Raw genomic sequence first — 20,470 nt, 5'->3', positions numbered from 1 at the left:
ATCCTTCTTCCTTAAACACTGTCCTTAGACAGAGAGGACACATTCAAACTGTTTTCAGGCCCTGTGCTGCACCCCTGTACTTCCCACAGAGGCACAAACACACAGAGGTATTTCCTTACCTTCATACAGGCGGGAGATGCCATCTTCAGTCACTGTTTCAGACAACAAGTCACAGTAATGGTGGATAGTATTTCCTAGACAGACAATGAATCTCATGACTTTTCAAATCCTTTGCTTAAAACTGCGAAAGATGCAGCCATTCTCCCAAGACAGCCCTTGGGAAATTAAATACATTCCTTACATCTGTTCACAAAGCACATTAGATAAAGCATCAGAAGCCTAGAAGTCACTGAGAGACTGATTTCCAAAGGAGATTGAATTCACATCATGCTGGTTTCCCCAAGGCGCAGCCAAAGAGGAGTTGTGGGCAGGGGAAGTTGGTGCGATCGATACAGCTAAGTTGCTCCACTCATCTTGGAAGTCATGTTAATCTCTCTCTCTCTCTCTCTCTCTGTCACACACACACACACACACACACACAGTTTTAAGATTCTGGTGCTGTGAGAGGGAACAGAGCAGCAGTCTAGAAAAGGGCTTTGAAGGAAGCAGGTCAAAAAAGCTCAAGTGAAGTCGCTCTGCTTACCAATGAACAGGGCTGCAGAATGTCTGATTGTTGTCTGTGAGCTTTCCAGGTATTCTAAGGCGTGGAACAGGAATTTGGGGATGTGGCTCTTGTTGTTCTGCATCTAGGAAGAAAGAAGGAAGAAACGCACAATATACAAATGACATGTTCTTCCCACAGGGACTAGTCCAGGGAAGCCAAAGCATAGAGCCAGGGCATGGCAACAGCCAGTATGAGCCCATACGCCATAGCAGCACCTCTCTGGAGTTACTGTTGTGTTCTCCAGAACCTCAGCTTTTGTTTTCAGAAAGTTTGCAGGTCTAACAGTTCAGGAGAAAAATTTCAAAAATGTGAAGGGATTGTAACTCCTGCAGAAATGAACCAGCAGAGAGCCTGGAATAGAGTCCTGCCACCCGATGGAAGCGGATGGGTACTCAGGGTGTGGGGTTAAAGGTCTCCCTCAAGTCCCCATTCACCACTCTGAAGGCACAAGGAATTCACCTACCAAGCACTTCCAGGCACACTTCGGAGCTGTGTGGAGCCATCCCAGGCCATGCTGCGGAACAGCGTCTTCAAATGAGCCCACCTGAGAAACACTGCGCAGCGGAAGAGCGTCAGTTTGCATCTCTGCAAGAGAAGGTGAGACCAAGAGGGTTCTCACTGAGAGAGGACAGTCTGGGGACATGGAGCCTTCCCGTCACTTGTTCTCCTGCTTTTCCTGCTAGTGGAGAGATTCCTGTCATTTGTTGTACACAGGAGTGTGCTCAGGAGAGGAATTGGCTGGAGCGAGCCAGAGCCGTCCTGTCTTTGGATGGTTTGGAGCGGTTGACCAGGGCCCTGTGCTTTGGGGGGCCCCGCACTTCAGGGGGACGCAGGACGTGGGCCATGCTGGGGCCAGGAGCAGTACTCCCGGTCCCACTATGCTATGCCCCACCTCGCCAGCGCCCAGCGTCGTTTGGGCCATGAGGGGGGGGGGCTTTGGGGAGGAGGAATAGGGATGGGGCAGGGGCGGAGCAGGGGTGGGAAGAGGTGGGGTGGCACTTGGGAAGGGATGGAGTGGGGCTGGGGCTTAGGGCAGAGTAGGGGTGTTGTCCCAGGCCCTGTGCCCCTCTATGGACAGCCCTGGAAAGATTCATAAGAGATCTCCACAGCTCAGTCCTTAGGTGCAAAGAGACTGCATGAGGCGTGAGTCAGCTTTGGGATCCCAAAGAGTCGGACCAAAGGGCCGCCAGATCAGGCTTCCCTCCACATCCCAGTTGGCCCAACAACAGAGGGCAACGTCCGGTGAATTCTGGGAAGCTGGGACCTGGAGAAGTTCTCTCAGGAGCTCCAGGGAAGAAGTCAGGGCAGCTGCACCCCTTTCCAGAAGGCTGTGGGCAGATATCAGCTCCCTGAACTGAAGGGGCTCTTACAGATCTGTGCTCCCTTTTCTTTTGCTGCCTCTTGTTATGAACCTTTGGATGCAGCAGCCCAAGGCCTGAGGCCCGTCTTTGCAGGAGAGGGTCAGGGCTCTTTCCCAGAAGAAGGCTTTTCTTCCCAATTGTGCTGTATGCTGTGAGAATGGATGAGGCACTGGGCTCCAGCATGGAGTGAAGCAGGGAGGAGAAGACTCTGCTTGGGCAAGGGCTCTGGCCATTAATGGAGTGGGGGCCCCAGGAGATTCTGGCTCTTTACTCTTAAGGAAATAATGACCGTGGCACTTACCAGTGTCACACTCTCATCGGTCTTCAAGGTGCAGCAGGGCGGGAGCAAGCAGTGGATCATCTTCTGCTGCACGATGGGTTTGTCCGGGTCCTTCACGCTGCTCACCACGTTGCCAAGCAGTAAAATGGCAGCGGGCGCACGCTGTCCCTCTCCTGGCAATGACACACAGGGAGTGGGAAGCCCGGTTAAAGCCAGGCAGGATCAGAGCATAACGTGACAGAGTCATAATCCGCACGCTGCTCCGGTTCCCCCGTGTTAACTGACTTGGGTCGCGGGAGCAGTGAGGCCACCAGGCCAGCGCCATAGACATCTTGTGTAGAACAAGGCCTGAGACACTGTGCAGGGCAGTGCAGCCCCATGGTGTCCTAGACACAATTTCTGTCTGGAGAGCACAGAATCCTAGACCCCTAGAAGCTTAGGGGAGAGGGAGGAAGGCTGCTGGAGACTGGTCTGGGGAAGGGAGGAGCAGCTGCTGGAGCCTTACAGGGAGGTGCTGCTACAAAACACAGCAGTTCTTTTGCTCCTTGGTGCCCCTGAGGCCAGGAGATTCCCGACCCACCTCTTTCCTGCTGGGAATCTCCACCTCTTTGGGGGCCGGTGTTCTCCAGACAGCTGGTCATCTGCCCAGTGCCAGGACCCCTCTCCCGAGGCCAGGCGGCAGCAGGGGCTGGGAGCATGGCGCTGATGCTGAGGTTTGCGGAGAAGAGCTCTGACAGGGAGGTGGCTGAGCAGGAGATTCCCCACCCATGGCAGGGGCACCTTGGAGGCTTCATGGCAGGGCTGAGGGTGGGAGGAAGGGGATGGGAAGAGAGAGACAAGGGCACCAGAGACAGGCGGGGAGGAATGGGGTTCTCCTGTGTTTCCCAGCCTTACGTCATCAATGAAGGCGAAGGCTGACTGCAATGTCCTGGGAGATGGAGCCAAGCCCCTCCCCATCCAGGAGGTAGATGATGTCTGCAGCTTGATGCATGGCTACCCTGACACGCCCTCTATCCGTGTCACAGAACATGTCCATGATCGCTGGCAGCTGGGCCCGTAACGATTGCACCTGCAGCAATGGAGAAGTCAGCTCATTACTACCCTGGATGCCAGCCTGGGGCATATGCTGGCCCATCCACTCCCACCTATGAGACACCACGGCTGGCACAGCCGCCCAATGGGAGCACAAAGTCATTCTCCTGTCACTCTCTGCCAGCTGCTCACTGTAACCTTTGTCTTTGCTCACCCGCCTCCCCCACTGCATCACATCTGCAATCAGGGTCAGCTCACGGGAGCAGGGACCACGTCGTGCCTTGATTTGCTCAGTAAAGCACCTCCAACATTCGAGTGCTGTGCGTTAAACAACAAGGCTTGTGTGGGGATCTCGCTCTCATTGCTGAGCGATTCAATGAACATCGGCTTCCTCGGTCCCCAGGCAATCCACGCCCCTCACCTTTTCTGGCTGGAGCACAATACTGCCAAGGCCTGCAGACTGAGCCGACGTACAATGGGGTTTTATCTTGGGTCCATTCCATGAGCTGTGCCTGGAGCTCTGATTTTGTCAGTATTGTCTCAATGGAAGGACTCTGGAGAAACTGGAAAGAGCCAAATCAACATCGGGTTGAGGAGCAGAGGTCTTCCTGTGGGGTCTGTCCCCTGGACACTCATCTTTACCAAATGGCCACTTACTCCCATACAACGTCTCCGGTGTGTAGGGAGCCAGTTGCTGCTCTTTCAGTTGGCTCATTCCCAGAACTTAGACTAATGCACAAGTCACACATAAACCCCCAGGGAAAGGGAATCTCAGGCCCCACTGAGTGCCATGGAGAGACCCTGGGGCAGAGAAAAGCAGAACCCCAGGAAAGGTGAGGAGAGAAGCATGGCCTTGGGGCACCGGAGAAACATCTCCTCTTGTCACAGGATCCCACCTAAGTACATCCAGCCAGGAGCGATCTCACCCTGTCTCTCCCTCCTCTCTGTGCCATGCCCCACCACCATCCATGTGCGGAGAGGAGCTGGCTGGCTGGAAGGCTGCTGAGCTGCTGACAATGTGCCCAGAGCTTACTGGCCTGAGCTGCTCTCCTGTCAACTAATGAATCTCACCTCAGTGCAGAAAGTTATGGTGATATTTCTCTGCTCCTCCTCCTTCTCCCTTTGAACAGTGGTGACGGCCTCTCTGAAGGCGGCAGGGAGCTGAGGTTCTCAAACTCGATCATGGCTCTGGAACATGGAGCAGAAAGTCCCTTGTGGTTATCAAGGGGGAGAGAGTTCCTCTCTAGTTGCTGGGCTGAGATGGCAGCCTGGAACAGAGGAACATTTCACACGAAATCCCATTCCCAAGAGAGACCCACTGAAGAGGAAACTTTGGGCTCCTACCTTGCAATCACGCCAACACCCTGCAGTAGTAATATCGTGAGGCTATCATGTCCCAACCCTGCTGAAATTGGATGCTGGCAAATTCCTTCCAGTATCCGGGCATGGAAAAAAGAGTCTTCACAGCCTCCACCGACGTGCTAAAGACAAAAAATACCAGTGTCAGGCAACGAGATCAGCCCCAATCATGGCAAAGCTGCACACGCCCTGGCACACACAGCATGGACAGCAGGAGCTAGCCTCCCGAGGATAGATCCAGTGTGATATCATGGTGCTCCCCTGCCCAATGGGCCCTGTCGACACTGCAGTTTCATTGAGTTTGTAACCAGTTAGTGACACTGTAGCTTCTTAAGATGGTTGATGTCATCACTCAATGCGGTTGAATACTTGATTCTTTACTGTGACAGGTAACAGGACTCAAGCGGGCATGTGGGGCCAGATCCTTAGTTGGTGTAAGTGAGCCTGGGCTAACTATAGCACCCGAACAAATGATGGCCATGAACAGCCTACATGTGTTTAGCAGAGCACATCTGTTCTTCCTTTTCCTTTCAGTCATTACCTTAGGGGGTTGAGGCAGCTGGATCCCTCCTCGGGGCTGGATGTCGTGCTGGCCATGTAGGTCCCTGGCAAGTGCAGATCCATCACATACTGCACTTGCCTGACGCAGAGGATGAGCATCTGGGGATACATTTCCAGGATGGCTTCTCAGTATCCCCATAGGAAAAGGACCTCGTAAATGGTCCTCATTGCCTGGAGGGGGGGAAGAATTTCACTCCACTATCCCAATCTGCCACCTGCCCCCATTGCCATTCGCTATTGTCCTTTTCTCGGGTCTCATTTCCTCCCCAGCCTATTACAAAAGAGGATTGGCTCCTGAGAGGGGAGGAGACATTTGGAGGGTCCTGAACCTTCACCCATTCCTGGAACGGAAGCAGGATGGAGCCCTACGGAAAGGTCAGAGGAGTCTGGATGATGTTATTCCCCATTATTTCGCTTAATGGTGCAGACTCTGTGCTTTGGGTTTCCAGCCATGACTGCACTGGCTGAAACCATCCTGAGGAGATCTGTTCTTGTAGACCCAGTGTTTCTGGCCCAGTCAAAAGTACTGGACATCTCATGATCCCATGCTGGGAAGATTTCTAGTCACAATTTAGAGAGCCAGAAACCTGGATACTTCCAAGAGACACCCGAACTGCACCTGCTCACTAAAGAGCCACCTAGGCGGCAAACAGAGCCAGGGCACCAGCAGATAAACCGCTTCAGATCAGTAACTTTTCCTGGGTGAAGCTTTATTTACACCTCTTTGGTTTGCTAGCAGGTGGCCAGGACACACTAAGGCCTGGTCTGCATTACAGAGTTATGTCAATGCAAGGCCCCTCACCCAGCATCACCCTAACTATGGAATTTCCTTCCCATTGGCAGAACTGCCCCTTGGTGCCAAATTCATAACTCCACCTCCATAAGTGGCAGAGAGTCCAGGTCGATGCAGTGTCAGTGTAGACACAGCGTCGCGTCGTCAACTGGCTTTCAGGAGCCTTCCCACAATGCCCCACCCTGACCGTACAATCGAGACGAGCGCTTCTGGTGAGGACGTGCACTGCCGACACAAGCAGCAAAGTGCAGACACACACAAGGGATAGAATTGCTGTGGCGGCTGTATGCCGAGATTACGCAGGTCGGCTTCATTGTGTAGTGGAGCCGTGGCCTGAAGCTAAGAAGGGGTGAAGCTCACAGACACACACAGATGCACTATCCTCCCCGCGGTTGCGGGTTCTCAAAGTGACATCTCAAACCTCACTTACAGCCAGAGACACATTGCCGCTCTTCTCCTCCCGGTGTCTCTGCTGGAGCTTGTCCAGCAGCTGCTGCAGCACCTCCTGGGGAGCTGTGGTTCTTCCCCAGGGCCTTCCACAGCTCAATGGCACATCTGCAGATTCAGAAGAGAAGTCAGACCTTCCCTGCTTGGCCACCTCTTGCCCTCCCCAGGGAGAGGCTTGGAAAACGGGCAGGAAAGGCGTCTGAGAGAGGAGACACCGATTGGTGCAGGGAGGCTGAGGCAGGGCAAGTCCCGTCAGAGAAGGTTGTATTTATTCCTTTCCCCTAATGGGTTGTTGTTCCTGAAGCTAGCACCGCTGTTTCCAGGACAGTGACCATGATCTGACCACCGAGTGACCAGCACAGTGTGACCACCAGACTGTGCAACATTCTGCTCTGTTACGCTAGGCTCAGTCCCGAGGAACTTGCCTGACCTCAGTGCAGTTCCTCTGGCTATTTGGGGGTGTAACTGAGACCCAGCATTTGGCCAAGTGTCTCTTAGCAGCTGAATCCTACTGCAGTGTGGTGGACGGGTCAGACACTGACTCAGAACATGCCCTGATAGGAGAGGGTTCAGGGGAGATTGTACTGCCCAGTGTGACAGAGCTGGAAGGAAACTAGTACTGAAATCCCCCTCCTCTCTTCTCTCCATTCTTGCTGATCTAACCGCTCCTGGTCCCCCCAGGCATCCGCACAGGAAGACTGCAGACAGATCCAAAAGGCTTCCAGTCATTTAACTTCCAAGTTTGGTGAGGAAGGTCGGACATGGTGGTCAAGCCCTGGGGACACTGAGAACTAGGTTGGACAAACCAAGAGCAAATGGCCTGGATTTAAGGTCTTCAGGAAGCTTGACTGAAATTCTGTGCCAACGCTGCCGAGTTTCTATAGGTTCTGAGCACAGACCCTGGAAAGCACTGGGGCTGCTTCAAGGAATTCAAACCTGAAAGGTTTACAAATCAAACACTCAAATCAATATGAAAACCAACACTGTATTCCTCTGGTAACGGAACTGGGTAAGAAATTCAGTTTCTTTCATGCTGCTCTTCAATTCTCTCTCCCATGTGACACAGATTTGTCTATGGTCAGTGCAGAACTGCATTGCAGAGGATGCTGAGGAAAGACGGAGTTTTGACCTCTGGCGAGGTCAGTTGGGTTTCACGGCCCCTAGGCACATGGAGACTGTATTATAAACACCTCAGCTGGATGACTCTGCAAAGTGATCGGCAATAACCAGCAGGACTCAGGGTTCACAACGTATTGAGATGAAAGAGGCACTCACCCCTCTCAGAGCTGTTCTTGCCGGCTGTCTGCAGACTCAGGCAGGCTGCACTGCATTACGCTCTGGTCATGTGTGGATCATTTATTTATTTATTTAGTTTGCAACAATTAGGTCTGGAACTTTCTGTCTGAAGAGATTTACCTCTGCTGCGCAGCGCCATGAGATGAGTGCATTTTTCACCACTTCCTCAGCCATGGAATAACTAGGGATCTGACTGCAGGTAACAATCCTGCACTGGTCCCCAGCGGACGGACAGATGGACCTCATGGACCTTTTCCATCTCTGCCTTCTCTCACACAATAGGGAGCAGCCAGACCTCATGACCCAGGGATGTGGAGTGAGCCCCAAAGTCATTTATTGGCCCTGTACTGGACGGGAGAGGAAGTGGGGTGACCCAGAGAAATCAGGACAGTGCTGGACTTCCCCAGAAAACTGGCACGTCTCCATCCTGGGGAGTGCAGGAGGAGGTTGGCTCCTCAGTGGCTGGGCCTGGGCATCTCCTCTTGGTGAGCCTGGACAGCTCTCTGCACAGCAGGAAACTCCCTCCAGCTGCGTGAGCCAGCGGACCATTCCCGGACTGTGGCCTGTCGGTAGGAGCAGGAAGAGAAATAATGGCCTGAGGTGATAACAGAGCAGCTCCCTACCTGTCCGAGGACAGCGTGTGTGCCACACAGCTCAGAACCACGTCCTGGGGGTGGGAACGAGCCAGCAAGGCCGTGGCCCTCAGTGCTGCTTTTCTGGCTCTGGGATGACAGACGTTGTCCAGCCAGATTAAGATACGTCCCACGACGTCTCAACCTGGAAGAATGCCAGAAAGTTGAGGATGGATTTATCCATGGTGACAACCTCCCAGGTAACCCCTCCTGGCAGCCCTGCAAGCCGCCTCTCACCTCGGTTGCCCATCTTGGCTCCTCCATAATCTGAAGAAAGAGGCTTTGACAAGTCCAGGAACCCCAGCCTTCCTGAGGTCTGGTTTAGTACCTTAAAGCTCAGAAACACACACAAAAGACTTCCCCCAAACCTTACTGTGGGCACAGCCCAAACTCCCCTGCTATCCCAGGGCCTTCCCTGCCTTAGCAAACTGCTCTCAGCCTGCTCTCAAGGGCTTCCCTGCAGGAGCCTTTCCTCCATCTCTGCAGCTTCCTGCTGATCTCTCTAGCACAATCAGTTCCTCCAGGCCCATGCTTCTCAACCCAGTTTCCATTGTGGGCCCCATATGTGCTGTGTGGGGCACGTCAATACCACCTGTTTGGCCTGAGGATGTCCCAGGTAGAAGCGCTGCTCCAGACCCAGCTGGTTCCACTGATGTACCCCAGAGCCCATCCCAGAGATGGCAGGCAGGGCTAGTTGGACGGGGCTAGCCAGCTCCAGGCCCCAGCCCTAAGGAGAACCTCTACACTGCGGGATTTTAAAACCTGCCGTAACCAATCTCAAAGCCGGGTCTCTAACCTCGGGCTCAGGCTATGGCACTGGGAACAGCAGTGCAGACCTGGAGACTTGGGCTGGAGCCCAGGCTCTGAAGCCCCCTCCTCCCCAGGCTTCAGAGCTCCAGTTCAGCCCAAGCCCAGAAGAGGCTGCGTTGCCGTTTGGCCCCACTGTGCCAGCCCTGGGAGCCCACGTCCATAGGGCCAGGCTTTCCGGCTCCTGCTGCAGAGTTTGCAGCACAAGGTAGACAGACCCGAAAGGGACAAGCCGCCCCCTCGGGCTCTTCCATGAGGAACTGGTCATTGCTCTTTCCTCTCTCGAACAAGGAGCAGGAGCTACAACCCGGGTGGCTGGATTCTGGTGCCCTGTTCTGCTAGCAGGAGTTAGAGCCCTGCACAAATCAATCTCCTGATTGAGGGGCCATTTGTTATCTTCCCCCTCGGACCTGCTGGAAACAGGGAACTCGGACAGAGACAGGGACGACCTGCAGGAAACCCCAGGAACAGGCAGGTTTGGGGAGGAAGCTCAGGCTCAGGATTCTGTTTGTTTATGAGTCTCCGAGTTTCCAGGAAAGCCAAAGCCCAGGAAGGGAATAAGTCTGCACTTAGGCGCCATGGGCAGGCGGTATCTGGGGAAGGGCAGGAATGTCACCTATTTCCAGGCCGAGCGATTGAAGGCAACAGTTAAAGGACTGTAGGGAACGTGAACCCTGATTCCTTTCTCGATAACCCCACCTGCGCAGGCTTGGGCAACTCAAGGAGCTCTCTGGGCTTCAGTTTCCCCAGGTGTCAAATGGGTTGAATTCCTACCTCCCAGGAGGGTGGTGGAGCTTCATTAATCAGGGGGAATAATGACTCTGAGAGCCTCCTACCCAGGGGATGTAGAAATGAAGTCTGCCAGAAACCTCCTAGGCCAGTCTAATTCACGGGAGGCACTCAGATCCTGTGGGGATGGGCAGCAGGATCAGAGCTAGGGAGAGACAGAGAGAAAAGTGCAAAGCCAAATTCCTCCTGATCCTTCAGCTGGAAAAACAAGGCCCGCAGCATGTCTGAGAAACCAGTGTGGAGGCCCGTGGGCAGACTAGGTAAGTGCTGCGCTGCCAGGGCTGGGGCTATCGCTCCCCTTCAGTGGGGCTGGGCTGTCCTCAGGGACGTGTCAGAGCTCCAGCAGGCAGAGAACAGGTCAAACACCTCACGCCGCGGATCCCGCGGCCAAGCGATGAAGGGAAAGGGGCTCAGCCAACCTTCACAGCACCATGCCCGTGTGTCCCAGGAACAGTTTCCTAGGAGAGAAATTCTCCCCTCCCCTCTCTGCGCAGCATCCCCTGCCCACGGCGGGAGTCTCTTACTCTCTCCATCTTGTCTCCGTGTAGAGACACGATGGTCCTCAACTCTTCCTCGGCGGCAGAAATCGCTCCAGGGTGGGTGTCGTCAGACCCTTCACGGCTCTCATCAGCAGGGCTTGGAGCTGGGCTGAGGAAGCTGCTCCCGGGGTCTGCAATGAGAGGACAGAGCCTGTCGGGACTGAGTATTTCCATCGCTCAGCTGCCCTGGAACAGTCTGTCCCGGCGGGAGGCTGGCAGCGCCCGTGGCGTGGAGACTCGGCTGAGCCCTTTTCTTAACAAACCTCAACAGGTGCCGAGGTTTCCTCAGTCTTTCATACGCTTCCCCCTCCCCCCTGCCTGAGAAGAGATGGGAGCCTCTCAGCCGGTGCTGGGACCCCAAGGGCACCCCCATTTCCTCCCTCTCTAGCCCCTCCCCCCAGGAAGCCCAGCTTTTGCTGAGAAAGCCTCAATGGCCTGCAAAGCCCAGTCAAGTTGCTTGTTGAGTGCAGCCGAGGGTCACTGCAGAACCTGCCCCATGTCCCATCCACCCCGAGCACCTGAGCAGATTGGCTCAGCAACTCTAGCAGCCCACAGTGTCTGCGAGGAAAGGACTGAGAACAGGGCCCAAGCGGAAATGCCTCTTCCTTCCCCACCCTGCAGCGTGTGGTGCTGCCACAAAACAGGCAGGAATCGCCGGCAGGACAGAAAGTAGCTTCGACTGAAGGAGCAAGTCTGCCTGGCTGAGGAGAATCCCAAACTGTGGGCCTCTGGGGCCAGCCCCCCGTGGGTCAGAACTCACTGGGCACAATGTTACTGCAGGGGGACTGGTTCCAGGGTCACCTAAACCCAGGGCCTGGGGTGCTGAAGGCCTTTGCCCTGGTGTCTCAGGCACCTCCTGAGTGTTACTGCAGCTGGCCTGCGTGGCTGGATTAGCCCGTCTGTCCTGGACGCCAGCAGCTGAGGATGCAGTAGAGCACACCAGGCGACACACTCGCATAGATACTCCTGGCAGAGGATCCAACCTGGGATTTCTGGAGTTTAGTGCAGGAGCCTCTCCGCAGCAGCTAAAACCCAACTGGCTGTTAGCTAAGGCTCTATAGCATACTCCTTTGATCTCTGTCTCTAAGTGGTCCTGGTGCCACTAGAATGGCCAGAACACCCCACCCAGCAGGTGTGTGGGTGACCACTACAAGTGCAGGGAGGGGCCTGGTAGGATTTTCAGCAGTGCCTGTGTCCCATGGAGAGTGCATCAGAATCAGGCACCTGAGTCAGGCACTTCTGCGAATCCCACTAAGCACCTCTGAACTTCCTGAGGTGCCTGAACCCCTTTGTCAACCTGGGCCTCGTTCAAGCAACCCAGAGAAACTCGTAAAGACTGGCTGGAGTCGATCACACTTGAGGAGTGTTTCCTTTCAGCTCCTGAGCAAGGGGCAGGTAGGTCTCCTGTCAGAGATCCCAGCTCCGGGAGATATTAATACACCCAGCAGGAGGCTTTCCAATAGCACAGTCACAAGCGTCATTACCATGGTCATATGGGAGCTGCTTGGTAATGAGGGGTGGGAGTGCGCTCTTCTTCCTGCTCTTCTGGGCTCCCTTTTCCCACTTCCCCTGCGACTCCGGCGCCTCCTTCTTCGTCCCTGGAGCAGAAAGAAACATTCGTAACATTTCCCTTTTCCATGTAGTATCCCTGCTTTACAGAGGATGGAGGTCAGGCCCAGAGCCCTGAAGTGAATTGCCCAGGGTCAGACTGAAGGTTGTTGGCAGCTAAGCAGAGAACTCCGATCTCATGGATCTTTGCTGGGGCTTTTACCACACGAGGCTTCCTCGGACCTGGGGCAAGTTTCTTTTCCATGGTGTTTTCTACTTGTCCCCTCCTTGCACACCTTCCCTGTCAGTGATGGGCAGCAGGCCTCATTTGCATTTAACCCCCAAGAAGTAATGGCTCAGCTCTGGTACGGTTCCCAGCTGGGACCTCTGGAGCATTTACTGATGAAATGGACCCGATCCAGGAGACAAGAAATGATTTCCTACAACGTCCAGCCTCTCTGTTCTCCTTACAGCCCGGAGCAATGTTAGTACTCCCCACCCCACAGTGCCAGACCCCAGAGAGGTGACCTGACACACTCAGCTCTCCCCACCTCAGAGATGGACCTCGGCCACCCTTGCCAAAGGATCTGGCACTAAATGGATTCCAGAGTCTGAGGTACCCATCAGGGCCGGCTCCAGGCAGCAGCCGAGCAAGCTGGTGCTTGGGCGGCAGATTCAAGGCGGCAGTCCGTCCAATCCCATTTTGGGGGCTTTGCTGCTTCCGCTGCCTCGGCAGGTTTTTCTTTTGGTTTGTGGCAGCGCAGAGGAGGCTGCTGGGGCGGTGCCAGGTCTGCAGCAAGCCCAGCAGCCCGCCCACCGAACAGCGTGGAGCCCTCCCAGCAGGCAGCGCGAGCACCCCACTTAGGAAGCCCTGGCCGCCCCCTTGTCTCCACCCCCACGCTGGCTGGGTGTGCACGCCGCGGCCCGGGGTCTGCAGGGCTCGGAGTCCCCCTGCACCGGTGTTCCCGTCGCCCGCAGGTATTTTTTCTTTTGGTTTTTATTTTTCTTCCCTTCGGTGCTCCAGCTGGCTGGGCGGTTTGTTCGCACACACCGCCCCGCTGCTCCGACCGGCCGGCAGGTTTCCTGCTGCTCCCTCCTTTGCTGCTATGGCCGGCAGGTTTGTTCACCCCCCTTCACTGCTCCGGCCGGCTGGGCGGTTTGTTTCGCACACACCCCCGCCCCCCGCTGCTCCGACCGGCCGGCAGGTTTCCTGCTGCTCCCTCCTTTGCTGCTATGGCCGGCAGGTTTGTTCACCCCCCTTCACTGCTCCGGCCGGCTGGGCGGTTTGTTTCGCACACACCCCCGCCCCCCGCTGCTCCGACCGGCCGGCAGGTTTCCTGCTGCTCCCTCCTTTGCTGCTATGGCCGGCAGGTTTGTTCACCCCCCTTCACTGCTCCGGCCGGCTGGGCGGTTTGTTTCATGCCCCCCCCCCGTCGCTCCGACCGGCAGCAGGTTTCCCACCCACCCCCTTTGCTGCTCCGGCCAGGTTGGTTCCCCCCTTCGCTGCTCCGGCCGGCCGGTTTGTTTGAGCCCCCTTGTTGCTCCGACCGGCCGGCAGGTTTCCCGACCCCCCTTTGATGCTCCGGCCGGCTGGCTGGCAGGTTGGTTTCCCCCCTTTGCTGTTTCCGCTGGCTGGCAGGTTTGTTCCCCCCAACCCCATCGCCACTTCGGCCTCTGCACAATTTTTTTTTTTTTTTTTTGGGTGGGGGGGCAAAAAAGCCCGGGCCGCCCGGGGTCCCCAGCGCTGACCCGTGAGACGGCCCTGTTGTGTAAGGCTTGTAGGGTGACTGGTGTGAGTATTCCTCACATGCTCCTCGCTAACCATGTGGATTGAATCCTCACCTGTAGGATCCAGTTCAACTTTCCCTGTATCCTCCTGCAGCTTCACCTCCTCTGACTCCACCTGGTTCTCAGCTGCTATCTTCTTCCGGGACAAGTGCCTCCACCTTCTTTGTGAGGAAATTGTTCTCTCCTCATCCCTGTCTGCCATCGAGGTGTCAGATTGGTTACAGACACAGAGTCTCTTCATGCCTGACAGGATGGACCATGAACATTTCCTTCTCTGGGGCTTCTCTGGCAAGGCCTGTTCTTGCTGGCTAAAGTCAGAGCATGCCTCCATTGCTACAGGTTGGACAAGCACTTTGTGCACATGGATCTCTCTGTGCTCCCTAGAGAGGAGTCTTTGGAAAAGGAATGAAGCCTGGAATAGAAAGAAGGAGGAAATGGGTTTTCTGTCATTCTCTAAAGGAAGGAATTAGTTTGCCCAGGATTCACAGGTCCAGGAGACCGGTCTTTTGAAACCATCTGCTCCTCTAATAGCCAGGACTGGTTCATACAACCGAGAACATAAGCAACCCAAGACCACCCATCCTGGGTCCAACCAAAGGTCCATCTAGCCCATTATCCTGTGTTCAGACAGTAGCCAGTGCCCCAGAGGAATGAACAATACACCTACATTAGACAATCATTACATGAGACAAAGGTTTCTATTCCCAGCAGGAAGGCAAAGGAGTGCATTGGGGCAACTCCAGAGGAAATACTATTTATGGAGATATCAGTCTAAATTCTACACCAGTTTTGTTATCTTCCCTTTAGGTGATACCCTGGAAATTCACCCCCACTCGTCTGCTGAAAGTTAAAACAGTGGAAATCTGCCTCCAGAGAAGGTGAGAGGCTGGCGCAGGAGGAGCTGAAAGATGCCGACGTTCAAATCAAAGCGGAACGTTGAGACCTGACTGTTGCAACCCTGGCCCCCACCAGTCCCTAGGACATGGGTGGCCGACCTGAGCCTGAGAAGGAGCCAGAATTTACCAGTGAACATTGCCAAGAGCCACAGTCATATGTCAGCAGCCCTCATCCACTACCGCCCCAGCCCCGGCATCTCCCTCCCACCGGCAGCCCCCAATCAGCGCCTCCCCTCCCTCCCACTCCTCCCGCCCGCTGCAATCAGCTGTTTGGCAGTGCGCGGGAGGCTGTGGTGGGGAGGGAGGAGCGAGGCATGGCAGGCTCGGGGCTAGGGGCAGGGCCTTGGGGAAGGGGTGGGGTGGTGGCAGGAGCTGGGGCAGAGCCGGGGTTGAGCAGTGAGCACCCCACAGCGTATTGGAACGTCAGCATCTGTAGCTCCAGCCTGGGAGTCAGCGCCTATGCAGGAGCTGCATAGTAACCTCTGAAGAGCCGCATGCGGCTCGAGCCCTGAGTTGGCCACCCCTGGGCTAGGAGAAAGAGGCACCAACCTGCCATGTGCGATCTAAGGAGCAGAAACAGAATCTGGGAATTACCTTCTGTAAAAACTCATCTTCGTTCGAACACCTGTGGAAATAGCTGATTCAAGAAGTTGTTGAGAGATGGCTAGTCCGCGTCTATCAGCAGCTCCTTGGGTCACCAGCCGTTGTCAACCAAGCCAGTTGGCAGACTGAAGGCAGGGCAAGAATGCTGAAGCAGAACATTCTTTGCTGTTGGGATACATGACATCACAATAAATTTAACCATAAACACACCTGGACACCCACCCAGAGAGACACACACACAGAAGAGTTTGTAACATTAACAACAGTGAGAGAGACACCCAAAATCTCTAGGGATTTTGATTTGGAGGAGGGGGATTATAGACTCCAATTGCATGGGTGCTCTGGGCGTGAAGCACCCACAAGGAAAAATTAGTGGGTGCTTAGCACCCACTGGCAGCCAAGCTCTGCCCTGCCTGCAGTGCGTCTCGCATGCAAGTGGCCCCAGTGAGCAACTCCTCCTGCTCCCTCCCAGCACTTCCTGCCCACCACAAAACAGCTCTTTCATGGAATTCAGGATACTCCAGGAGGGTCGGGGCGGAGGGGGAGATGGTATACTTGGGGGAGGAGATGGAGGAGAGGCGAGGTGGGGTGGGATAGAAGTGGGGCGAGGGTGGAACAGGGTTAGGAAGAGAGGGGGCAGAGGAAAGGGTTGATTTGGGGGTGCAGCGGGGCAGACCAGGGAAAAGGTGGGGCGGTGCTTTGGGGAAGAGGTGGAGTGGGGAGGGCCTGGGGCAGAGCGTAGTTGAGCACCACTGGCCAGAGGGAAGTTGGTGCCTACTGAGGGGATGGACAAAGGACTGATAGACTCATAGAAGATGAGGTTGGAAGGGACCTCAGGAGGTCATCAGTCCAACCCCTGCTCATGGCAGGACCAACACCAACTAAATCATCCCAGCCAGGGCTTTGTCGAGCTGGGCCTTAAAAACCTCTAAGGATGGAGATTCCACCACCTCCTAGGGAACTCATCCCAGTGCTTCACCGCTCTCCTAGTGAAATAGTGTTTCCTAATATCCAACCTAGACCTCCCCCACTGCAACTTGAGATCATAGCTCCTTGTTCTGTCATCTGCCACCACTGAGCACAGCCAAGCTCCATTCTCTTTGGAACCTCCCTTCAGGTAGTTGAAGGCTGCTATCAAATCCGCCTCACTCTTCTCTTCTGTAAACTAAATAAGCCCAGTTCCCTCAGCCTCTCCTCATACATCATCTGCCCCAGCCCCTAATCATTTTCCTTGCCCTCTGCTGGACTGTCTCCAATTTTCCACATCCTTTCTGTAGTGGGGGCCCAAAACGGGACACAATACTCCAGATTTGGCCTCATCAGTGTTGAATAGAGGGGAAAAAATCACCTCCCTCGAGCTGCTGGCAATGCTCCTACTAATGCAGCCCAATATGCCGTTAGCCTTCTTGGCAACAAGGGCACACTGAGAAGCTTGATATGAGTTAGCATCCACTGTAATCCTCACGTCACTTTCTGCAGAACTGCCGCTTAGCCAGTCGGTCTCAGTCTTTACCAGTGCATGGGATTCTTCTGTCCTAAGCGCAGGACTCTGCACTTGTCCTTCTTGAACCTCATCAGATTTTTTTTGGCCCAATCCTGTAATTTGTGTAGGTCACTCTGGACCCTATCCCTACCCTCCAGCATATCTACCCCTCCCCCCAGCTTAGGGTCATGTGCGAACTTGCTGAGGGTGCAATCCATCCCATCATCCAGATCATTTATGAAGATGTTGCATAAATCAGCCCCAGGACTGACCCAGCGGGGAGGGTGGAGAAGAGGAGGCACACGGTGAGCAGCAGGGACCCCAGAGACAGGGGTGCAGTGGAGGAGAGGGGAACTCAGCCAGGCAGCAGTGGGCAGATGGGGTTGGGAGAAGTGGGAAGCAGATACAGGAAGAGATGGAGCACAGGCTGGGCACTGGGGCCCAGGCATCCGGGGCCTGGTTGGCGGCAGCTGTGCCAGGGGAGGCTTCCCCCACTATTATACCCACCGCCTGTGCTTCCACTGAGGGATCTCCAGAGTGTCAATGTTCCCCAGAGCTCGCCTTCCCTGACAGGCCTGAGCAACCAGAGCTTGTCACTAGACCACGCACAGCCTCCCCGTGGGAAGCGTATGGACCCAAACAGGCTGGAGACAAGTTATCGCAGAAATCACTGGGGACTCGGGGAGCATCTTCAGCTGAGCAGGGTGACACACCCCACAGGAGCTGAATTTCTGACTCGGGGCTGAGTAGTGCAGGGTGGATGCGCAGCACAGCTGTGAGGCTGTCTGCTGCGATCGATGCACCAGGGTCGATTTAGTGGGGGTCTAGTGAAGACCCACTAAATTGACAGCAGAGCGCTCTCCGGGCAACTCTGGGACTACACCGGGAACGACAGGAGTAAGGTAAGTCTCCCGTCGGCCCAGCACAGCGTAGACACAGCAGTAAGTCGACCTAAGCTACCTCGAATCCAGCTGTGTTAGTCATGTGGCTGGAGCAGCATCAGTTAGGACGACTTACTGCGGTAGGAAGGACACAGTGGGAGGGGCAGTGTGGGGATCTCTCTGCCATGGTGCCCTGGGGCTGAGGGTCTGTGAGAGGGCAGTGTCGGGCTTGTCTGCTATGGGGCTTGGGGTGTGTGGGAGGGCAGTGTGGGGATCTCTGTGCCATGGGGCCTGGGGCTTAGGGGTCTGTGGGAGGGCAGTGTGGGGATCTCTGTGCCATGGGGCCATAGGGCTGAGGGTCTATGGGAGGGGCAGTGTGGGGATCTCTCTGCCATGGGGCCCTGGGGCTGAGGGATCTGTGGGAGGGGCAGTGTGGGGATCTCTCTGCCATGGAGCACTGGGGCTGAGGGTCTGTGAGGGGCAGTGTCAGGCTTGTCTGCTATGGGGCTTGGGGTGTGTGGGAGGGGCAGTGTGGGGATCTCTCTGCCATGGGGCCTAGGGCTGGGGGGTCTTTGGGCGGGGCAGTGTGGGGGTCTCTCTGGCATGGGGCCCTGGCGCTGAGGGATCTGTGGGAGGGGCAGTGTGGGGTTCTCTCTGCCATGGGGCCCTGGGGCTCAGGGGTCTGTGCAAGGGTCAGTGTGGGGATCTCTCTGCCATGGGGCCCTGGTGCTGTGGGTTCTTTGGGAGGGGCAGTGTGGGGTTCTCTCTGTCATGGGGCCCTGGGGCTGAGGGTTCTGTGGGAGGGTCAGTGTGGGGCTCTCTCTGCCATGGAGCCCTGGGGCTGAGGGTCTGTGGGCGGGGCAGTGTGGGGATCTCTCTGCCATGGGGCCCTGGGGCTGAGAGGTCTGTGAGAGGGACAGTGTGGGAATTAGAGGATTGGACCAAAGAAATATGATGAGGTTCAGCAAGGACAAGTGCAGAATCCTATACTTAGAACGGAAGAATCCCCTGCACTGCTACAGACTAGGGACCGAATGGCTGGGCAGCAGTTCTTCAGAAAAGTACCTAGGGGTTACGGTGGACGAAAAGCTGAATATGATTCAACAGTGTGCCCTTGTTGCCAAGAAGACTAATGGCATTTTGGGTTGTATAAGTAGGGGCATTTCCAGCAGATCAAGGGATGTGATCATCCCCTCTATTCAGCACTGGTGAGGCCTCATTTGGAGTACTGTGTCCAGTTTTGGGCCCCACACTACAAGAAGGATGTGGATAAATTGGAGAGAGTCCAGCGGAGGGCAACAAAAATGATTAGGGGGCTGGAGCACATGACTTATGAGGAGAGGCTGAGGTAACTGGGATTGTTTAGTCTTCAGAAGAGAAGAATGAGGGGATTTGATAGCTGCTTTCAACTACCTGAAAGGGGTTCCAAAGAGGATGGATCTAGACTGTTCTCAGTGGTAGAAGATTACAGAACAAGGAGTAATGGTCTCAAGTTGCAGAAGGGAAGGCTTAGTTTGGACATTAGGAAAAACTTTTTCACTAGTAGAGTGGTGAAGAACTGGAATGGGTTACCTAGGGAGGTGGTGGAATCTCCTTCCTTAGAGGTTTTAAGGTCAGGCTTGACAAAGCCCTGGTTGGGATGATTTAGTTGGGTTTGGTCCTGCTTTGAGCAGAGGTTGGACTAGATACCTCCTGAGGTCCTTCCAACCCTGAGATTCTATGATTCTATGATCTCTCTGCCATGGGGCCCTGGGGCTGAGAGGTCTGTGAGAGGACAGTGTCGGACTTGTCTGCTATGGGGCCTGGGGTCTGTGGGAGGGCAGTGTGGGGATCTCTCTGCCTTTGGATGCTAACATGGGAGGAAAACATTAAATCTTCTCTCCCCATCCCTTTACACCCCTGTCCTTCCTCTTCCCCCCTTCCCAGCAAGAGTCACCCTCTGCCCTTGTCTCTCTGATGCAGAGACCCCCCACCGACCAGTCAGAGAAGGACCTTGCCCCTGAGGAGAAGGCTGAGGAGAATGAAGACCCAGCCGCAGAAGGAGAGGAAGAGGAGGAAGAGCTAGAGACAGAGGAGGAGGAGAAGCAGGAAGAGCAAGTCCTGATCACAGAAAAAGAGGAGGAGGTGGAGGACCTAGCCATAAAAGAGGAGGAGGACTTGACCACAGAGGAAAAGGACGAGGCGGACATATCCGTAGAGGAGGAAAAGGAGGAGGATGAGAACATGTCTGCAGAAGAGGAAGAAGAGGAGGAGGAGGAGGAGAACGTGTCTGCAGAAGAGGAGGAGGTCAAGCACCTCTCCACAGAAGAGGAAGAGGACTTGACCACAGAGACGGAGGAGGAAGAAGAAGGTAAAAGAAGAGGAAGAAGAAGGTAAAGGAAGGACGTGGCCCTGGTGGAGGAACACCTGATCATGGAGCAAAAGGAAGAAGAGAAGGACCTGGCCATGGAGCAGGAAGAGGAGCACCTGCCTGTGGAGGAAGAGGAGGAGGACCTGGCCACAGTAGTGGAGCACCTGGCCATGGAGCAGGTGGAGAGGAGGAGGACCTGGCTACAGAGGAGGGAAAGGAGGACCTGAATTAGCAGGAGGAGAAGGAAGAGGACCTGGCAATGGAGGAGGACGAGGATGTGGCCATTCAGAAGAAAGAAGAGAAGGAAGAAGAGGTACTGGCTATGGAGGGAAAGGAAGTGGAGGAGGATTAGGACTTGGCG

General features: G+C 55.2%; 1 protein-coding gene and 1 long non-coding RNA gene across 2 annotated transcripts; one reads left to right on the top strand and one right to left on the bottom strand.

Annotated features, from left to right (window-relative positions):
* The first annotated feature begins 1,161 nt into the window (after positions 1-1,161).
* LOC120392830 (cilia- and flagella-associated protein 251-like) lies at positions 1,162-20,452 on the top strand. The gene is made up of 2 exons (XM_039517515.1): positions 1,162-1,261; positions 19,686-20,452. The coding sequence occupies exons 1-2, from the start codon at positions 1,199-1,201 to the stop codon at positions 20,133-20,135; spliced, it is 513 nt and encodes a 170-aa protein (XP_039373449.1). The 5' UTR covers positions 1,162-1,198; the 3' UTR covers positions 20,136-20,452.
* Positions 6,573-10,582, bottom strand: LOC120392831. Its single transcript, XR_005591802.1, has 3 exons — positions 10,546-10,582; positions 8,417-8,570; positions 6,573-6,605 (listed from the first exon to the last, which is right to left on the bottom strand). It is a non-coding gene; the product is annotated as an uncharacterized LOC120392831 (long non-coding RNA).
* Positions 20,453-20,470: the final 18 nt, after the last annotated feature.

Source organism: Mauremys reevesii, unplaced genomic scaffold, assembly GCF_016161935.1.
Source record: "Mauremys reevesii isolate NIE-2019 unplaced genomic scaffold, ASM1616193v1 Contig119, whole genome shotgun sequence".
Lineage (NCBI taxonomy): Eukaryota > Metazoa > Chordata > Testudines > Geoemydidae > Mauremys > Mauremys reevesii.
The sequence above is the reverse complement of the archived record's forward strand: the minus strand, read 5'-3'. Positions and strand labels throughout refer to the sequence as shown.